General features: G+C 39.1%; 1 protein-coding gene across 4 annotated transcripts; it reads right to left on the reverse strand.

Annotated features, from left to right (window-relative positions):
• Window positions 1–524: 524 nt before the first annotated feature.
• On the reverse strand, window positions 525–16,042 carry LOC119719449 (dnaJ homolog subfamily B member 6-like). 4 transcript variants are annotated; one of them, XM_038188903.1, is made up of 10 exons: window positions 15,865–16,042; window positions 14,238–14,378; window positions 9,736–9,845; window positions 8,551–8,619; window positions 8,085–8,222; window positions 7,872–7,953; window positions 6,820–6,885; window positions 5,562–5,636; window positions 5,183–5,290; window positions 525–2,679 (listed from the first exon to the last, which is right to left on the reverse strand). In XM_038188903.1, the coding sequence occupies exons 2-10, from the start codon at window positions 14,300–14,302 to the stop codon at window positions 2,580–2,582; spliced, it is 813 nt and encodes a 270-aa protein (XP_038044831.1). In that variant the 5' UTR covers window positions 14,303–14,378; window positions 15,865–16,042; the 3' UTR covers window positions 525–2,579. The 4 variants fall into 4 exon arrangements, with proteins under 4 accessions (XP_038044831.1, XP_038044832.1, XP_038044833.1 ...); XM_038188904.1 differs by lacking the exon at window positions 15,865–16,042 and adding an exon at window positions 15,656–15,785; XM_038188905.1 differs by lacking the exon at window positions 15,865–16,042 and adding an exon at window positions 15,643–15,719.
• Between the last annotated feature and the right edge of the window lie 2,294 nt (window positions 16,043–18,336).

Here is an 18,336-nt window from a genome sequence, read left to right on the forward strand (position 1 = left end):
TGGGAAACCGCAAACCTTGGCGGAGTGGGACTGGTAAACATCAGAAGCATATTAAGCTTACTATATCACGTGTACGGGTACGAGCTCCGCGTGATGAGCGTGCGTAGGGCCTACTCATACGAAATTAAAATCATGAGGTTTTAATTCTAAAATTAATGATAACTTGTATAAGGGCAAATGCATGCCCACAAATATTGTTGCAAATGCATGCCCACAATGTTTGGCAGGGTCGGGCTATGATGCATGGTCGATGGTAAAAATGTATGATTGTGAAGCCGATTCCCACGCCGAGGTATATTTGTCACGTGAAGATCTACAACCAATCGTAATACGCCACGTCATTTACCCCACTGTGATTGGTCAATCGGGAATCAAAACGCGCGCTTCCACAAGTTAAATATGCAAGAGGATGGATTATGCATTGACGTTGTAATTAGGAAGGATACACTTCATAGTTTAAAACAGAATCGGCTTTTTCCTTCTAGTTTTTTTTGACATGACAAAAAGAATAAAATGTCGAGACATTTCTTAAGTCCGTGTTTTATTATCCGCACGCACAAGGACAGCACGTATGTACGAGCACGGCTTGATATGCGCATGCTCACTTCTCTATCAATATCGGTATTTATGGGAAAATATTTACAGAAATAAATATTATCTTTAAAATAATCACGCATCATATGGGCACTATAGATTCAAAGCAACACTATGAGATAAATACAGCGCTTAGCTTCAATAATCAAAATGTTATACACTTGTCATTATGACAAAATATTAGTATGTAGCTATGAACGCAATGAAATGATCGTCTTTTCTTTCCGTATTTAATCCTTATGGAGACAAACTATTGAGAAGTGACTATCTGTTCAAAAGTCATTGCGAAACCTGCTCAATTTGAACTGACGAATGGTGCAACAAAACAAGTTTAACACCACTTGAACAGTTTGAACTGTTTCACAAGAAATCGGAGGCGCCCTCTATTGGTTTTCTGCTTTACAAAAATTTTAAATTTGTCTGTAAATTCCCTTTCTTTTGTATATTTCATTAATCAATCTATCGCAAAAAGACGCAGCCATATAGTAATCGGTGTAATTGCAGGCACACAAGCCGTACGTTTCCAATGTGACTTTCCATTGACAACCAATAGAGGGCGCTTCATAAACTTGCAACAAAATTAATTAGAACACTTAACAGCACAAAAAGGATGAACGTGAAGAGTTTTCTCATAAAGAATGAAAGAACAAATCATGAAAAACAGTCTGCAGAATGATAACAAAACACTCAACAATAAATTACATCAGTAAACTCAGGACCAATAAAATGTCTTATAATTTACCTCCAAGTTTAGCAGCCATTATTTCTGTACCCAGAAAGTGTACCAAAAATCAAAATGAAGCTCATCTCAAAACTTGTCTGGCGCTACAAATGTAGTGACAAAACGTTTGTTGCTAGATACGAATACTTTGACAATGGCTTTTGTAACATAAAGATCCAATTATTATATAACATAACATTTTGTTTTATACACATGCAGATGCAATAAGACAAATCTTCTGAATTTCATAAAGGATAACACTCAAAATATTCTCTTTTTTCCCCCTTGATTATAATCTTTTAAAAAGCATGCAAATTTAATACAAACATCACAAACATCATCTGTAGGTAATTTACAAGGTCATTTTAATATACAGTGAACTGTTTCCAAATAGGTATGAAAAGAAACAAGCCAAATGAAACATGAAAATTCCACATGAGGATGTCATTCAAATTTGATTTGGACTTTGATTTTCCCATCTTGAGAGGAGATTCGATTTTAAATAAGTCTGTCCTTGTTAAACATTGCCCCAAATGTTCTATTCACAATTGCACATTTCATGTTTCCTAAAACACAGGCATGCGACTGGGAATTTAGAAAAAGAAAAAAAAACGAGGAAACTTTAAACCACACAAGACTTTGTACAGTATTTTTCACTTTATAATAGCATTCACGAGAAGTTAAAAACGAGGAAATCAGCGGATCCGAGCAAAAGTTGCATGCCTGAAAACAAAACGCAAACTTAGCCCCCAATAATATCACTTATCACAAATTTGTAGCAGTCCACAGGTTACAAAAACAGGCACTACTCATCTGTTCACATCTTCCTTATTCTGCTGTCAGAATTTTGTACAAAAATTGGTAGAAAAAATGCTGCATGCAGATTTCTTGTTCAAAAGGCATTCACTTTGACTTGGATTCCAAACGATATAACAAAAGCTAAGATTTGATCCAATAATTCCAGTAAGCACAGCCATGAGCCGTTGCTGAAAAGCCGCAAAAGTGACGAATACCCTTAATTAAAAAAACTTGGGTAAGCGTAGTTTAGGCTGGACTCTCCTACTGAGCATCACCAACCAATCTACCACGCTGTACATCTGTAGCAAATTGAGTCCGGACTCCAAACTGTAAAAGGTTGATAGCAACTTCAACTTGCAAAAGATAGCGATGGTCCAAATGTCTAGTTCATTGGAGCAAGCCAGATAGGATTCCTGGCACAAAGTGACGGCACAGAGCAGTGACGGTACAAACCTGGCATTCAGGACTAGTTGGCAATCATCGGCTGCGGCTCACCGTTGATTGTCTTCGACGTGATCATGCCGTTCTCTTCATTGATGATTGTCTCTTGACCGTTTTCTTGAATCCTACAAGGAGTAGTAAAATATCAACGGGAAAAAAAAAATTAAATTGCATCCACTTAGAGTGATTCCAACACTGCAATTCCAAGGTAAAAGTTAACAATAGATTTTTGACCTACACTTTTAAATTATTAAATACAATGCTAATTAGAAACTTTGCCCCAAAAGGGCAAGATGGATCAGTTGAAGAAAAAAAATGTGAACCACAGGTGGGAGGGTCAGATCCAATTATACAGCCTGTCTCCAAAAAAATGGTACAATCAGAAAAAAAATTGGTTAAATATGAAATTTCAAAATAAGTCATTCTTACTTGGCATAATATTAAAGAACAAAGACTGGGCTTTCCAATAGTGTTTGTTTGATCTTATTTGCTTTTGTCAATTCAGAGATATAATCAATTTAGTGCGATACACCCAAATCGATTTTGTGCCACTTTTATGCATGGGCAGAGTTGTTTCGAGTACTGTGCCATGCTGTCTTGAAGCTCACAAAAGATTGCAACTTGGCAAAAGAAACAAACTTGATTTTTGTGTTCCGCACTAAACTGGAGTTATCTCTGGATTTACAAAAGCAAATGAGATGAAACAAAAAGTATTGGAAAGCCTGGTCTTTTTTCTTTAATGTGATGCTCAAAACGACTTACTCATGTTGAGATTTAATATTGAACAAAAAATCGTTTTCGATTGTACCATTTTTTTTGAGACAGGCTGTAGTTGGTTTTATTTCACTGATCCAAAACTGATTTCTACAAGAGACCAGTGTGGCATAGCCTTGAATGCAAGGTTGTATATGTGTATGTGCAGGCATCACTGGCCGTAGCTTACCGGGCTCTGCGTCCACACACACGGCAAACCCCGATCCGTCGATCTTACGCACGAAGCCCACACAGTGCATGTACAGTCGACTCTCGTTATAACAAACTCGTTCAGACCTAGCCCCATAAATGTGGCCTATTTACTGGACTGCTTCCGTAAACATAGGCCACACATCCACATGTACAAAAACGTGTCAATTTTGCCAAATTTTGATTTTCACATTTAGGCTTACTTTGTAGGTTTTTTTCGCTTTAGAAGCATTCTCACCCTCTATATAGGCTAATCAGAAAGTGCTGCCTTTTTCAGATGTCCATTTTTCGTGAAATTTCCAGATACATTTGCACACGTTTGCGTATCAAAATTTCAACATGAAATTTCACAAAAATTAGACATCTGAAAAAGGCAGCACTTTCTGATTAGCCTATATAGAGGGTGAGAATGCTTCTAAAGCGAAAAAAACCTACAAAGTAAGCCTAAATGTGAAAATCAAAATTTGGCAAAATCGACACGTTTTTGTACATGTGGATGCGTGGCCTATGTTTACGGAGGCAGTCCAGTAAATAGGCCACATTTATGGGGCTAGTTCAGACCTAGCCAAATTGTTTGTTATATCAGAATTTTGTATTAAGAGGAACATCAGTCCCATTCATTGTGCACATAAATGCACAGTCGGGACCAAGGCTTTATGTTTGTTATAACCAGAATTTTGTATTAACAGAGTTTGTACTAACGAGAGTCGACTGTACACATGCAGTATAGTACTGCCCCATGTAGAGTCACAGCCCCTGCTCTGAAGGAACACAGCCTTGATTCAACTGTAACTTCCGGGTTTTCTGGTTGCGTTAATGAGAATGAGCTGCTTACGATCAAACAGGATCTGATTGACCCTTGATTGGACACGCCAAGATGTTTAAAAATATGGATTGGGTCGCATCACGAGCGATGGGTCACCAAACCAACCATCATTGATCTGTGGCATAACAAGCCGTTGTGAAACCTACATTACTCACATTTGATAATTTGTATATTCTCCTAACTCCCTCCCCCCACCTCCATTTTCCTCGGGATCCCGACGTAAAGAAAAGAAAAACGTAAAACCCGGAAGTTACACAATAATCAAGGCTGTGTGAGTTCACTCACACATGTATGTACACCCCCACCGTCTCTTTTTACTATACGCCTGAGGTCAACTATTGTGTTTTCCTTTGTCCCTCTAATATAACACTTTCCCATAGACTAAGCACATAACCGTACGATCGAGGACCGGTTTTAACAATAGGCACCGTCGTCCGAGGGTCAAAGGCTCCTTTGTGCTCCTTTTGTTGTCTGTCCTCGAGCGTAATACAATACAAGAGCCAGTGCACGTGGGACTCTCACATGGCGGCAGTGTGTGAACATGTAATGTGCTGTGGGCTTCGTGCATGCAATGGATGGGTATTTGGCCGTGTTTGTGGATTCGGCCAAGCTGGGCAATCAGCTAGCTACTGCCAGCTAGTGCCTGAAGATTCACGCACAATGATACAGCACACACACAGCCTTGCATTCAAGGCTAGTATGGAAGGTTGTTTGTCATTCTTAGGAGACCCTCAATTGATTCAAGGATTACAAACGTATGACATTAAAGAGGTTGTTAGAGACAAGTATGACACAGAGCAAGTAAAGAGAAGTTGGGATAATTGATAATTTAAACTTACTTTGTCGTTTTGATCTTTTTGCCGTTAATCATCTTTGTCGATGTCGATACACTCCTTACATTGGCTGGTCCATTCCCAAATGAAGACGATGAAGAAAACGATGTAAACCTGTGAAAGAAAGCAGGAATTTTATCTCATTTATTTGCAAAAGATGGATTGGCATTTTCTTGTTTCTTCTTTACCCTTTGGTGCACAGATTATGTTTCCTGGGTAGTCGCTACCAACTGCCCTGAGCAGTGCAGGGTTAAAAACAATAAATTGGGACTTGACCAGAGTGATTTGAGACTTGACCAGAGTGACTTGAGACTCGACAAACTAAATGGAGACATTCCCAGCCTTTTAAGACACCGAACAGCGATAATTGTCTTTGTGTACTTACCCTGAAGATGAACCGAAACCACCAAAACTACCGAAGCCATCATCAAAACTTGAAGAGAAGAACGTACTCTGAGCACTACAGACGAGAAGTCATCATGCAGACAAGCAGGTCAAAATCCATGCATTGACGTCGGGCAGAGGGAATATAATACACGATTCATCATGGGGGAGGAGCCAGGTTGTAAAAACGGGGGGGGGGGGGGGGATAACAGGCAAATTTGAACTATTAGTTGACAGATATTGGATATAAACAAAGGAGTAGTTATTAAGGATTGGGAACAAAGGAGGACGGCAAGCAATAGTAGGTGTGGGAGTTTGGCAGCTCCATATGTTGTGTTGGTTAAAGTAGTGGTTCCGTCTCTAATCACGGCGTCTGACACATTAGGCGTCCACATTTTCTGGTCATTCCACAAGGTTAATGAAAAAGTTTATGAAAAATTATGCATAATTTTCATTGTCATTAGGTTGAACAAGCAACATCCGAAATGTCAAGTGTGTTTAGAATATTCAACAAAGAGCTCAAGAGTTCTACAAAAAAATGCTTATTAATTAAACTAAAAAGCACAGGTGCTACATCTAAATGTACATGTGAGAATGAAATAAAGTTAATGGAAAACCTACATGCTGATTAGTTTGAAAGCTGAAACATAGATGTGGGGTTGAATTCCTCACTTTGTGATCTGAGTCCCTCTGTTGACTTTTTATCAAATTTCAACCCCTTCCAAAAGATTAAACGTCTTTTTTAACCCTGTATTGCATTTTTCTTGTTAAACATGTTAAGTTAGTCACTGACAATATTCTGTTTTTGCTTAAAACAACAGAGAAACTCTTTGCTCGTGAAGTTACGCAGTGCTCCTATTTAACAGTAATTTTTAGCAGCATCTAACAGGAGAGCTACAGCTGACCCTTGACCTCAAGCTCGTTTGGGCTGAGCTTCATAGCTCTCTACTGGCAAACTGCTATACAAAAAAACCTGCACACCCAGAAGTGTTCGTGTTCCTTGTGTAAAAAAAACAGCGACACCAAACTCATTAATGTAAGCTAAGTTATAACCTGAAATTGGTTAAGTACATTATGTTCTGTTAATACGCATGACCCGACTTTCATACATGTACCCTCAATTGGCTCTAATGATTATGCAGCATGGCGCCCTCTATGTTAATGCACAGAGACAATACAGCAATGAAAGTTAGCTAGGCGTACTACAAGTACAGGCAGTTCAGGGTTCTTGTTCATGGGTCTTTATGTGTCTTTCTTACCCACGAGGTTGGAAAAAACTCCATGGATCACCGAAGGGGGTGAAGAAACTGGTGGTAGTGAGAGGACTGAAGAGGGATAGTGAGAGATAGGTCGGAAGAATAGAGGTAGAGAAACACGTCAAAATGTTCCATACATGATGGAACGTTTCAGTTCACTCCCTCATAAGCATTTTCCAATGGATCAAGCACATGGTTTTATTTGGCAATAATCGCAACGGATGAAATGTGTTCAATGAACATGCCGTTTGCAGTAAGGCCAAAAGAATTCTGCTTCCGATTACCTGCCATTTGAAAAAAAGGGGGTAGGTAGGTAGGGAATGTTTTATTTATATTTTTTTGGCTATTTTTTTTGGGTACAATCAATCATATGGAGACATCTGTGTGTACATGTAGTCAAGGGTATAAGCTAGAAAGTGATGGTTTTGGGTGTTTTTTCCCCTCATTTTTCCCATAAAAAATATCAGGGTGGTACTTTTGGAATAGGGTAGGAAGGGAAACCGGAAGCAGAACTATTTTTTTGTTGGCCTAATGTGGTAAATGTTTTAGGAATATGTTTATGGTAAATTTGTGTATGTGGGCCTATGTTGGAACTTAACAGTTTAAAAGCATTGTTAAACAAATATTAGGAATGTGAACAATTCTACAAAGAAAATGAAATGACATTAAAAACTGAAATAAAATGAGACTTTTGTTTTCCTCTATTGAAGTTTTAATCTTCACACCTAAGAATAAACAAATAAAACTTACTTGAAGTTAATGTTTTAAAAACTGTTAGTAAGTACATAAAAACATAAACGCAAAATAAATGAATGAAAAACATTTTGAGTTAATAATTTGAAATAAACAAAAATGAAAAATGATGACAATATTTTTCAATTTCAAAACCTGTGCAGCACAACTGTTTGAAACTGCTAGCCGATGACGGAAGGAAGTATTTAAAATGATGGGACACTATGAAGTTGAATAAGTGTGTAGGATGGATAACTGCATTTTTTTTTAGTATGTCAATGATTGAATGCCGGAATGATCCAGACAGGTACAAAGAAACTTACCCATGCCCTGGAAAACCTGACCTTCCAAACGATTCCTGGAACAGGTTGCCTTGCCCTCTCTGTGATTGGCCCATTCTTGAATCTGTCAGGATGGAATTTACATAAATTTGCATATCATGAATTAATTGAAAGACTATCGACAAAGTTGTGGCTTGAAAAAACACAATATCCCAAAATCGTCTCAAAAACTTTGAAATATCCAAAAATATTTACCTTCAAAGAAAGCGGCGAAGGGATCACTTGTTCCGAAGAATTCTCTGAAAATGTCGTCTGGACTTCTGAACGTGAAGTGGAAGTTGCCGCCATAGTTGCCAAAGTGGTTGAAGCCAAAGTCGGTGTTCGCTGCCGACCCTACAGACGCAAACAATAAAGGAGTCAGAAAATGTTCCAAAATGACTGCGTTTGTAGAAAATAAATTTGATTCGTGAGAATAAAATGATAACAAAACTAAAAAAAAAAACCAGCTCCAGCACACTGTTCTCAGCTTGCACTAGTATTGGAAATGTTCCCATATACATGTATGTGAAATCTCGATAATCCAAGACCAGTGGAAACAACCGGTGTTCCCAGTAAAAACAGATATTTTCACCAAATTGTGTGACTCTTCTTAAGAGGGGTGTTAAGTTCCGCCCCTCCCCAAGGTTTTGTCAATGATAAGCCTGAGCAGGAACATGCTTACTGTGGAACGGTGTACCTCCTTGCTTGAGACCATCGACGCCATATCTGTCATAGATATCTCTCTTGCTTTCTAGACACAAAAGAACACATGAAACATGACAAGCTCAATATTCGGAAGAAATGCCTTTATGTTTGCATTTAAAGGGAATGTACCGGTACATCATTGGCTTTTGCTGTAATTTTCAGAAATGAACTATTTGAGGGGTTAGTATAGTAGATCAAATTTTGTTACACTGACATGTTTGACGTTTTTTGTTCGACAATGCTTGAAAAACCAAGAAAAACAAAAATGTTCAAGTAGTCTGGTTCCCTGACTCCACTAAAGATAAAATGGATCAATTTCCAGATGCCGGAAAATTGTAAGTTACCGGTAAGGGAACAAGTCTAGCTGGCCTACACCCGTTCACGAATATGTAACCAATAGCAAACAAAATTTGAACTGAATAAAAAATGGTAAATTTGGAGCAGTAGTTGCAAAATAGTTAGGTTTTATCCAACGGTGGTCGGCCGACCACCGCTGGAAATGTATACAAAAATACCATTTTCTTGAAAATGACTTCACACCAGGTGCCATAATTTTACAGGATGCTTTAGACTGTCATTTACCAATATCCTAGTAAGGTATTTCGTAAAAACTTGGTAGTTTTATTTTTCGATGTTTGCAAATGTTGTATATTCCCTTTAACTTGCCAAAAAACACATTTGCAGTAAAAGCTTAAACAACTGAGAAGTGACTTCAGGCCTGAGTGACACTGGCTTAATATGTAGGTTTGTCACAATTACAAGTAACATGGCATGAAAAAAAAGGAATGTCCTTCTCACAGTTTCTTTGGATAGCTTGTTAAGGGAATGACTTGTGATGAACTCATCACAAATCATGTGGAGTGCTGTGGTCCAATGGTTACGGCGTTCGCCTCACGTGATAAGGAACATAGTACTTGTGTTCTTGGGTAAGACACTTTACTACAATTGCCTCTCTCCACCCAGGACTATAAATGGGTACCTGTGAAGGTAGAGACCAGAATGCCCTGATCTCGAGTTGCTGCAAAAACTGGACTCATGGCCTAATGAACAGGGGGAATAATTGTGAAGTGATTGGAGACCTTTGGTATAAAGCACTATATAATCACCACATTATTATTATTATGAACTTGTAAATGACTAAACAACAAAACTTGTATCTTACTGTCCGACAGGACTTCATATGCCTGCGCAATCTCCTTGAATCTTCTTTCCGCTTCCTCTTTGTTGTTTGGATTCTTGTCTGGATGCCATTTTAACGCTTTCTTCCGATATCTGGAGATGGGTTCAAAGGTTGAAAACAGACATTAGAATGTTCAAACACTACGTGAGAATAATACAGGATCCTGAATCTTTTATTAACCCAAAATGTTGCTACTCACAATAAAGTAAAGTAAAGTAATGTCACGAGCCAATGTGGCTCATCAGGCCGGCGTTTATCTCCAATTTCATGTCATGAAACAACTAAGAATATTTCTATTCCCCCTGAGATGGGATGCTAGTCCATCGCAGGTTACTCCCCAGCTAATGCCAGTACCCATTTATACTCCTGGGTGGAGAGAGGCAAGTGGGGGGTGAAGTGGCTTGCCCAAGGACACAATACATGTACATGTATATGACCAGCAGCTGGATTTGAACCCCTGACCCTCTGATCATGAGTCACGAACCCTAACCACTTGGCCACACTCCCCCTACTCACAATACTTTGCTTTACTCCAAGGCTTGCAGTATTTTCACTCTTGGATGTAGGATTAGGGCCAATTTTCGGGAGCTGCTCAGCACAGAAATTACTTGCTTAGCAAAAACAGGTTACCAGCCAAAATGTCATGCAATTTATGTTGCTAGTGACGGGTTCTCATCAACTGATCTTTGATAAAACCAGATAAAAGCAGAAAGAACCAGTTAAAAGCGGTCATGTGAAATTGGACCAAGAACTGCAGAGCTCTGTCTTTTTTAATAATGGTGGGATTAAAATTAGGATTTGACGTCATCCAAATTTTGTTTCAGTACACAGAACGTGTCACTGCTTTACAACATACTGGATTTTGGCATACGTAGTACATGTAAGTATTCTGGAATGTTCCTTGCAAAAAAAAAACACCCTAGAGGCAGCCAGGGTCAAAATGTCAGCATGTTGGGAAAAAGATTTGCCTAACCACAATTGAACCATAATACACAATCCATAAGTGGCATTTGATTTACAACACACATGTATAGCATTAGGCAGACAAGGTGGAGTGTACATGTACTGTACATTAGAGATTTCATCATCCTGATTACATTCTACAAAATCCATGGTCGCATTTTCAAGTCAAAATAGAAAAGGACATTGGAAAAGGTGACTTTAACCCCAACATTCCCAGTGCTTTCAAACTTCACAAGATGGTTGTTGAGAATGTTGCTGTATCTAGAGAGGTTGGTTGCTGTATCGGAACCGGGTACCGGGTGATGTCATGAACCGGTTCCAGATCATGGGATTAGGTACCGGTTACCAACTTTACAAGTTTTCAGAAACTTCTCAGACAAGGAAAAAGAAAGGCTTTGAATGCCACTTCCGGAGAATTTTCAAAACGAAAACCAGGCTACCTTAGCCTAGATTTGACGTGTATCAGACACAATAGAAAGGTGCTTTGTGATTTTGGGTAAAGTCTTTTTGTATTTACCCAAACCAATTAGTGCCCTTCTTTGTGTTGGCCATACCTCAAACAGGCTAAGGCCAAACAAAAATAGTTCAGCTTCCGATTTACATGGCATTTGAAAATAGGGTAGGTAGGTAGGGAAAAATTTTTTTTGCCAATTTGTTTTGTGTACGACCATATGGAGACGTCTGCATGTAGTCAAGGGTAAAAGGTAGAAATTGATGGTTTTGGGTGTTTTTTTCTTCTCATTTTCCCATAAAGAAATTAGGGTAGGGGCTGTCAGAATAGGGTAGGTAGGGAAACCGGAAGCAGAACTATTTTTTGCCTAATGGAACCCCCCCCCCCCAAAAAAAAAACACCCAGGTTTCACATTATGTGCATTTTAATGCGCGACAGATGATGCTCGCAAAAGTTACAGTTTACACCGCAAAGCTATAAAGTATAAAGCCCTTCAGACAACTTCCGGGATTTGAATTTTGGGGCTGGGTTTCTTTTACGGGTAGCCGGGTACCTGTGTGTTACCTTTAAAGTAAGGTACCCCGTTCCCGTACTACCAGTAAATGCACACCAGGCCAGCAACTATTACTTTTCATGAGAACTGTAGAGCCTTCAAATTTATACACCCAAAACTGCCGATGATTCCTACACAGCCCAGGATGTTATAGGATTCAAAAAGGGCAATTCCACGGTTACTCAAGTTACATTTTTGATGTACTTTTGAGTTTCCTTGGGCTGTAATTACCTTACTGAAAAGCTTTAATAACTGTTATCCCAATGGTAGATAGAGTAGACCTAGACCTACCTAAGCACCAAAGATGACATCCAGAAAAATGTGTTATGTATGATAAACAAGACGCACAAAATCGGTTACTCGCGTTACATTTTCGTAACATGAGTAACCGATTTTGTCATCTTTGGTGCTTAGGTACTAAGGTCTAGGTCTACTCTATCTACCATGGGGATAACAGTTATTAAACCTTTTCAGTAAGGTAATTACAACCCAAGGTAAATACATCAAAAATGTAACGTGAGTAACCGTGGAATTGCCCAAAAGGTTTTTGACAGGTACGGTATTTGTTAATAGGCTTTTCCAATTACCTTTGGATAAGAAAAGTGTTAACAATGGAATTCGAAGTGAAATGGAAATTCTGATTGCTCTACAATAGAAATTATCCTTTTTCAAATTATGTCATAGGCCTAAGATTAAAGGGAATATACATCATTTGCTTTTGCTATAATTTTCAGAAATGGATGGAACTGGGGGGTTGGAAATACATGTATATAGCAAATATAGTTACACTGACTTTTTTGAGGTTTTGGGTTCGAAAATGCTATAAAAACCAAGAAAAACAATCATTTTTCTGTAGTCTGGTTCCCTGACGCCATATAAGAAGAAACAGAGCAGTTTACATACATTGGGGAATTGTAAGGTCAGGGAACCAGTCTAGCTGGCTTGTACCCGTTCATAGGTGTGTAATCGATTGCAAACAAGTGCGATGGTCAATTGGGGCCAGTATTTGAAAAAAGAGCCAGTTTTTTCCAACGCTGGTCGGCCGACCAGCGTTGGAAATTGATACAAAAATACCACTTTTCTTGAAAATGACAGTATACCAGGTGCCATGATTTTACAGGATGCTTTACACTGTCATTCACTAACAGTCCAGCAAGGTATTTCAAAATGATTTGGTAGTTTTATTTGTTGATGTTTGCAAATGTTGTATTTTCCCTTTTACTTCTATAGCAATGACAATTAAATTAAACTGCTGGCATTGTGTCAATTACGTATCATGAACTAGTACATCATCAGATATAAGATTTTTAAGAACAAAATTCAGGTTTAGTGAAGAAATAGACATTATCATAAAACAACATACCTTCAGCATATGGTAATGTCGCGATGATGAATTAGACGTTCAATATAAATAAACCTGTTCAATCACGATACATCAGCGCCATGGCATTTCAGACAGGTCCAGTATGCCACATGCAAAAATATGCATCGTGTCATGTCTGCTGTGCCAGCGCATACTCAGTTATGTACAATGTACACAGAGTAGAGATACACGCTACATATCCCTGTATACATTAATTCAATAGCTGATGTACGAGTGGCACAAATTGTGCAATTTATGGAATTTACAGATGACGCTTCCTATACATGTACATATGTTCTCGCAGACTATGCCTTAAGCGTAAGTTGGTTAGCTGTAAAAAGATCATTAAATTCTTTCTCACTGAATAAATCTGCGATATTAAAATAACAGTGCATTGTATTTCTGCCGTATAGTTTATTGTGAAGCATGATGCATTTTTTTGGGTGAGTTTTGCATGTTTTGTGTGAGTTTCTGCTCGACACAATTTTGAAATTTGTCGACCAACTCTTGATGCTAAATTAACCAAAAATATAAACTCTTGATTATTGTAATGATTTTTTTTTCATTTGCAAAAAAGAAATCATATTACCGAAATATACTCTGCACAATTTGTGACCAAGGGGTAAACCCCCCCCCCCTCCTCATGTTCCTACACCCTATACACACCCTAGACTATTGCTACCCCCCCCCCCCCCCTCAGTAGGGGGTTCCCTTTGCCACATATCTTGCTACATATGCACCAAGATGAGTTGGTTGTTTGATAAATCAAAACATCATATCATACAACACAAGCACCCCTAATGCACTGACATGTCTCACTACTACTACTAGCCGGTATGGTATAGGCTCCGTGGACAAGTACCCCCTCAACGGCAAGGAAGGGAGAGTTGGGGGAGACACTTTGAGTGACATTCGAACGCATAGCCAATGACACCTGATGCTCACGTGAAGACGCTATGGTACAATCAGAATATAAGTTATAATAAGTCGTGCGTAGTTTACACCATACGTGCGCGAACCAGTACACACACGCGGTGTGTTCCGTCCACGGTGCTCCCGATTGTGGTAAAGAAGCGCCCTCTCTTGTTCGTGCACGGAACCCATACTGTGGAAGGAAATCACTAGCGCCTTAAGCAGCAATTCAGATTACTTACGCTTTTTTTATATCTTCCAACGATGCACCTCTAGAAACGCCGAGCACATTGTAGTATTCCACCATGATGACGTTAAGCCTTCACCACTCTCCTAATCTGTAGTGGCACACTATGATAGTTGCTGGCAAATACTTAAATCACCTGAAAAGAACATTACAGAAAATATTAAAGCCCAATGCACAGTACAGAAATCAGTATCTGATTTGGACTGTTTATCTTTCGGACTTGTTCAAATATAATTTTCAATTTTACATTCCAAAAGTTAAATATTTTGAAACAATGTCTATGAATTGCACAGTATATAAAATGAATTGCAAAGCATGTGGTATCCAGACACCGCTCCAGCTGTTGTATACAAAGCCTATATATATGGAGAGTCAAGAAAATTTTCCGGAAAGATTTCCATATAAGAAGTTCACTCAACACCCTGTGTACAAACCCTATGAGAGTGGACTGAAAAATTCTAAGTGTTTTCTAAGAAAATGCTTGTATTTTCTCACTGCTCAAATTGACTTTGATGACATGAAATTGCTATCTGGGCCGGGGCTTGTTAGTCAATACAGAGGAAAATTAGTGAACTTCCTATATGGAAATCTTTCCAATTTTCCAAGTACATGTATTTCCTAACAAAATTGGAAATGTTTTTCAGTCCCAGATTCATGTCTTTTCAACATTTTTACTAGAGCCAATGACTGACCTTTGGAGCTTGAGATGATATAGGAAGAAAAAAGTGGCTTCAGGTTGCAATATTCTTTTGGTAGTGTTTATTCCTGGTATGTGGTATGACTCAACAAGGAAACACAACTACATTGTACATAAAAATACATGAGGCCTATATATATATGTCAATACTACCATGGAGGAATGTGTTCCTTCCTCCATGGTACTACAAAACTGATTCGCGACCGGCATTCGCCACTGAAATGGAATTCCAAACTGCCTAAAGACACATCCAAAGTTTTCATAACCTTCACAGTTCACTGGTGATGCTGCATACGCTATAAAACCTCCACGCCAAATATAAATATTCCATTGTTGTGATCAAACTGTTTCCTTTGTTCACAAATAAAAAGGGGTTTACCAACTGATCTTTGACTTTACAAATCATGCAAAGCCATTACAATAACACAAGAGGGAGACCACAACTTTTCTTAGTTTGACGATGTCAATATTTAGACACTTGTCTTGAGCTTTGAAGTTGCAAGACTTATAAGGATTTTTAAATGACAAGAAATACATATTAAGGTCTAAGGAATAGTATAATAAAGGGAAAGTGAATAATGCTTTAATGGTGATGGTTGAACAACTTTACTGCAATCACAAAACTAGGACAGGTTTTCACATGTGTGAACAAACTGCAGGTTATATAAAATATTCAACGTTTTCTAATCATCGTTTAAAATACTTTTACAAATTACAGCCTGGAAGATGAGCGAAAGATTTGACCCAGATCCCCGCTGATGGCGACCGTGGAAAACGGCAAGATTCCCAGGAATGCGATGACATACCGTGTCGGTGCCTTGGGCTTTTGTGCACTCCCGATCCATCCCCTTCACAAATAAATAATACACGACAGTAAAGTTCCCAATTCAACTCGAAATTTTAACAGATCGTCGGCATTTCTTACCTGTTTATGGTGATGTGTTGATGACGAAACAGTCACAACTTGTTTAATGAGTTTGTGTTCAACTCTTCCTCAGAAATAGTTGCGAAACGGTACTTTTTATAGCCAGTTGTCAGGGAAATTTTGTCTGGGAAATTCCGCGATAAATGTGATATCAATCTATGAGGATGGCGGTACCATTCTGGAACAGGTAAAGAGGCTGAGGGGCTTAATAATGTTGAAATTTAAATCTTTTTACTTTAGAAGACTATTTTCCCGAAACAAACTAGTTACTTATATCTAAAATAGTTTAGAGCTCAACATACTTGTATTGAATTTCTTTAAAAACAAAAATATGTGGTGGTTTTTTTATAGAATGGATGATTTTATTTTGGTCCCTCCAAACGTTCACTGTTTGCGACCGGTGTGCAAAATAACATGGCCCACAACAATATCCGGCGGCCGCTTTGCGAATGATGCCTCTTCAAGATTTCACTGCTGACCATTAAAGGCCAAAAGCCAATATTTTGTGGTGCAGCTTCTGAACAATTCAAACCCAAGTTTGATTAGAATGATCCTCAAGGAAAATTAAAGTTTTTGATCCATTAATTTGAGCTGAAGTGACTGAACCGTTACTAAAGCATAATTCCGCCAAAAAAAGGGGAAAAAAAGAAGAAGAAATGGTAGGTTAATTTAAAATTACAGTAACTTGAATTTTCCCACTCCCGAATTAAAAAGACAAACTAAAACAAAACAAAACAAAACAAAAAGCAACAAACCTTCCCCTCTTTGTTCTATGTTTTTCTTTATACTTGAGAAACAACATTTTAAAGACCTGATAATTATACATGACACCAATGTATTCTGACATTTTTCGCATTTTTTTCTTACTTAGCACCTGAGAAAAATATTGTTGAATCAAACAAGTTATTAAAAACTGTTTTAGAATTTCCATCGTTTCTAATTTTAATGAGTGCTACCAACTTTACATTTCTTTAAAATTTATATTCCTATTAGGTCACTATTCGCAATTGGGATATGAATTATGTGGATTTAGTCTGGTGCCTACGGTGGCCCACAACTGTCACGGCAAAAGCAAAAGCGCCACGGCAAGCGCAAAAGCGCCGCGGCAAGCGCAACAGCGCCGCGGCAAGCGCAACAGCGCCACGGCAAGCGCAAAAGCGCCACGGCAAAAGAAAAAGCGCCACGGCAAAACAAAAAGCGCCGCGGCAAAAGAAAAAGCGCCACGGCAAAACAAAAAGCGCCACGGCAAAAGAAAAAGCGCCACGGCAAAACAAAAAGCGCCGCGGCAAGCGCAAAAGCGCCACGGCAAGCGCAAAAGCGCCACGGCAAGCGCAAAAGCGCCACGGCAAGCGCAAAAGCGCCACGGCGAAAGCAAAAGCGCCACGGCGAAGGCAAAAGTGCCACGGGTTTATTGGGAAGGGGCGTAATCATACATGCCGCTACTACATCAAAAAATAACATGGGAAGGAGAATGGCCGCCACCAGGAATTCTTATTAAGCACAGAATTTAATTCTTTGAGAAGTGATTTTATGGCTGAGAAAATAGCAAGGCCAAGGAAAACCGGTCAGGAAATAAATCGTCGATATTAATTTGTTGTAGGATAATTATTATTCCAAGAGAGTTGCTGCCGTGAATCAGCACCATCAGGGCCGTTCCTCATTTCTTTACATTTTTTGGGATGCAAACAATTACGAGGACGGGAGGCTCTGTGAGCTGATGCATTTTTTTGAAGAGTTTTTTTCCTTCCGACTAGCATGCAGAGAAGAGTTCCGTTAATTTGAGACTTAGTTCACCCATGGGCGTCGCGAGGGGGGCAAGGGGGCGCCCCCCCCCCTGGAATAGCACACAAAAAAGGAAGGGGAAAAAACTGAGAGAAAAAAAGAAAAGAAAAAGAGGCGCGAAGTCATAGTGGTGTAAATTGAATGAGTGGGGGGGGGGGGGCAAAATGTCCCTGCCCCCGTCTAAAACTGAGAAATCGAGAATTTGTTCAGAAATACAAGAATTTTTTGGGAAAAATATGTTTTGCCCCCTTTAGAAAAAATTCTGGCGACGCCCATGAGTTCACCGGTGTGTATACCAGTGTAGGCACACAATTGAGCTGCCCAGAGTTTGGATATAGAATAAGAAAGAAAGAAATTAACTCAGAACCTAGAACTCATTGGCCCACCCACCCCCGGCTCAAGAAACCAACAAGCCGAACAAGACCTCATGATGCTTAGCGATAGCGATGATGAGTTGCCCTGTGGACAGTCTTCCACATCATCGCAGAATCAGCCTGCAGGGCAGAAAGAGGGCTTGTTTCCGGCATCAAATAGTTCCGTATTCACTCGAAACAAAGCAAACGGCTCTTTTCAGATTCACCAAATTTTCATAGAAGAGCTTAGAACTGTGCATCTCAACGATAACACTTCTCCTTTGTTTAGTGTCTCTCCCTTACCCCCCCCCCTTTTTAAAGTTAATTTCTTTCTTTC

Source organism: Patiria miniata, unplaced genomic scaffold, assembly GCF_015706575.1.
Source record: "Patiria miniata isolate m_02_andy unplaced genomic scaffold, ASM1570657v1 HiC_scaffold_8, whole genome shotgun sequence".
NCBI classification, from domain to species: domain Eukaryota; kingdom Metazoa; phylum Echinodermata; class Asteroidea; order Valvatida; family Asterinidae; genus Patiria; species Patiria miniata.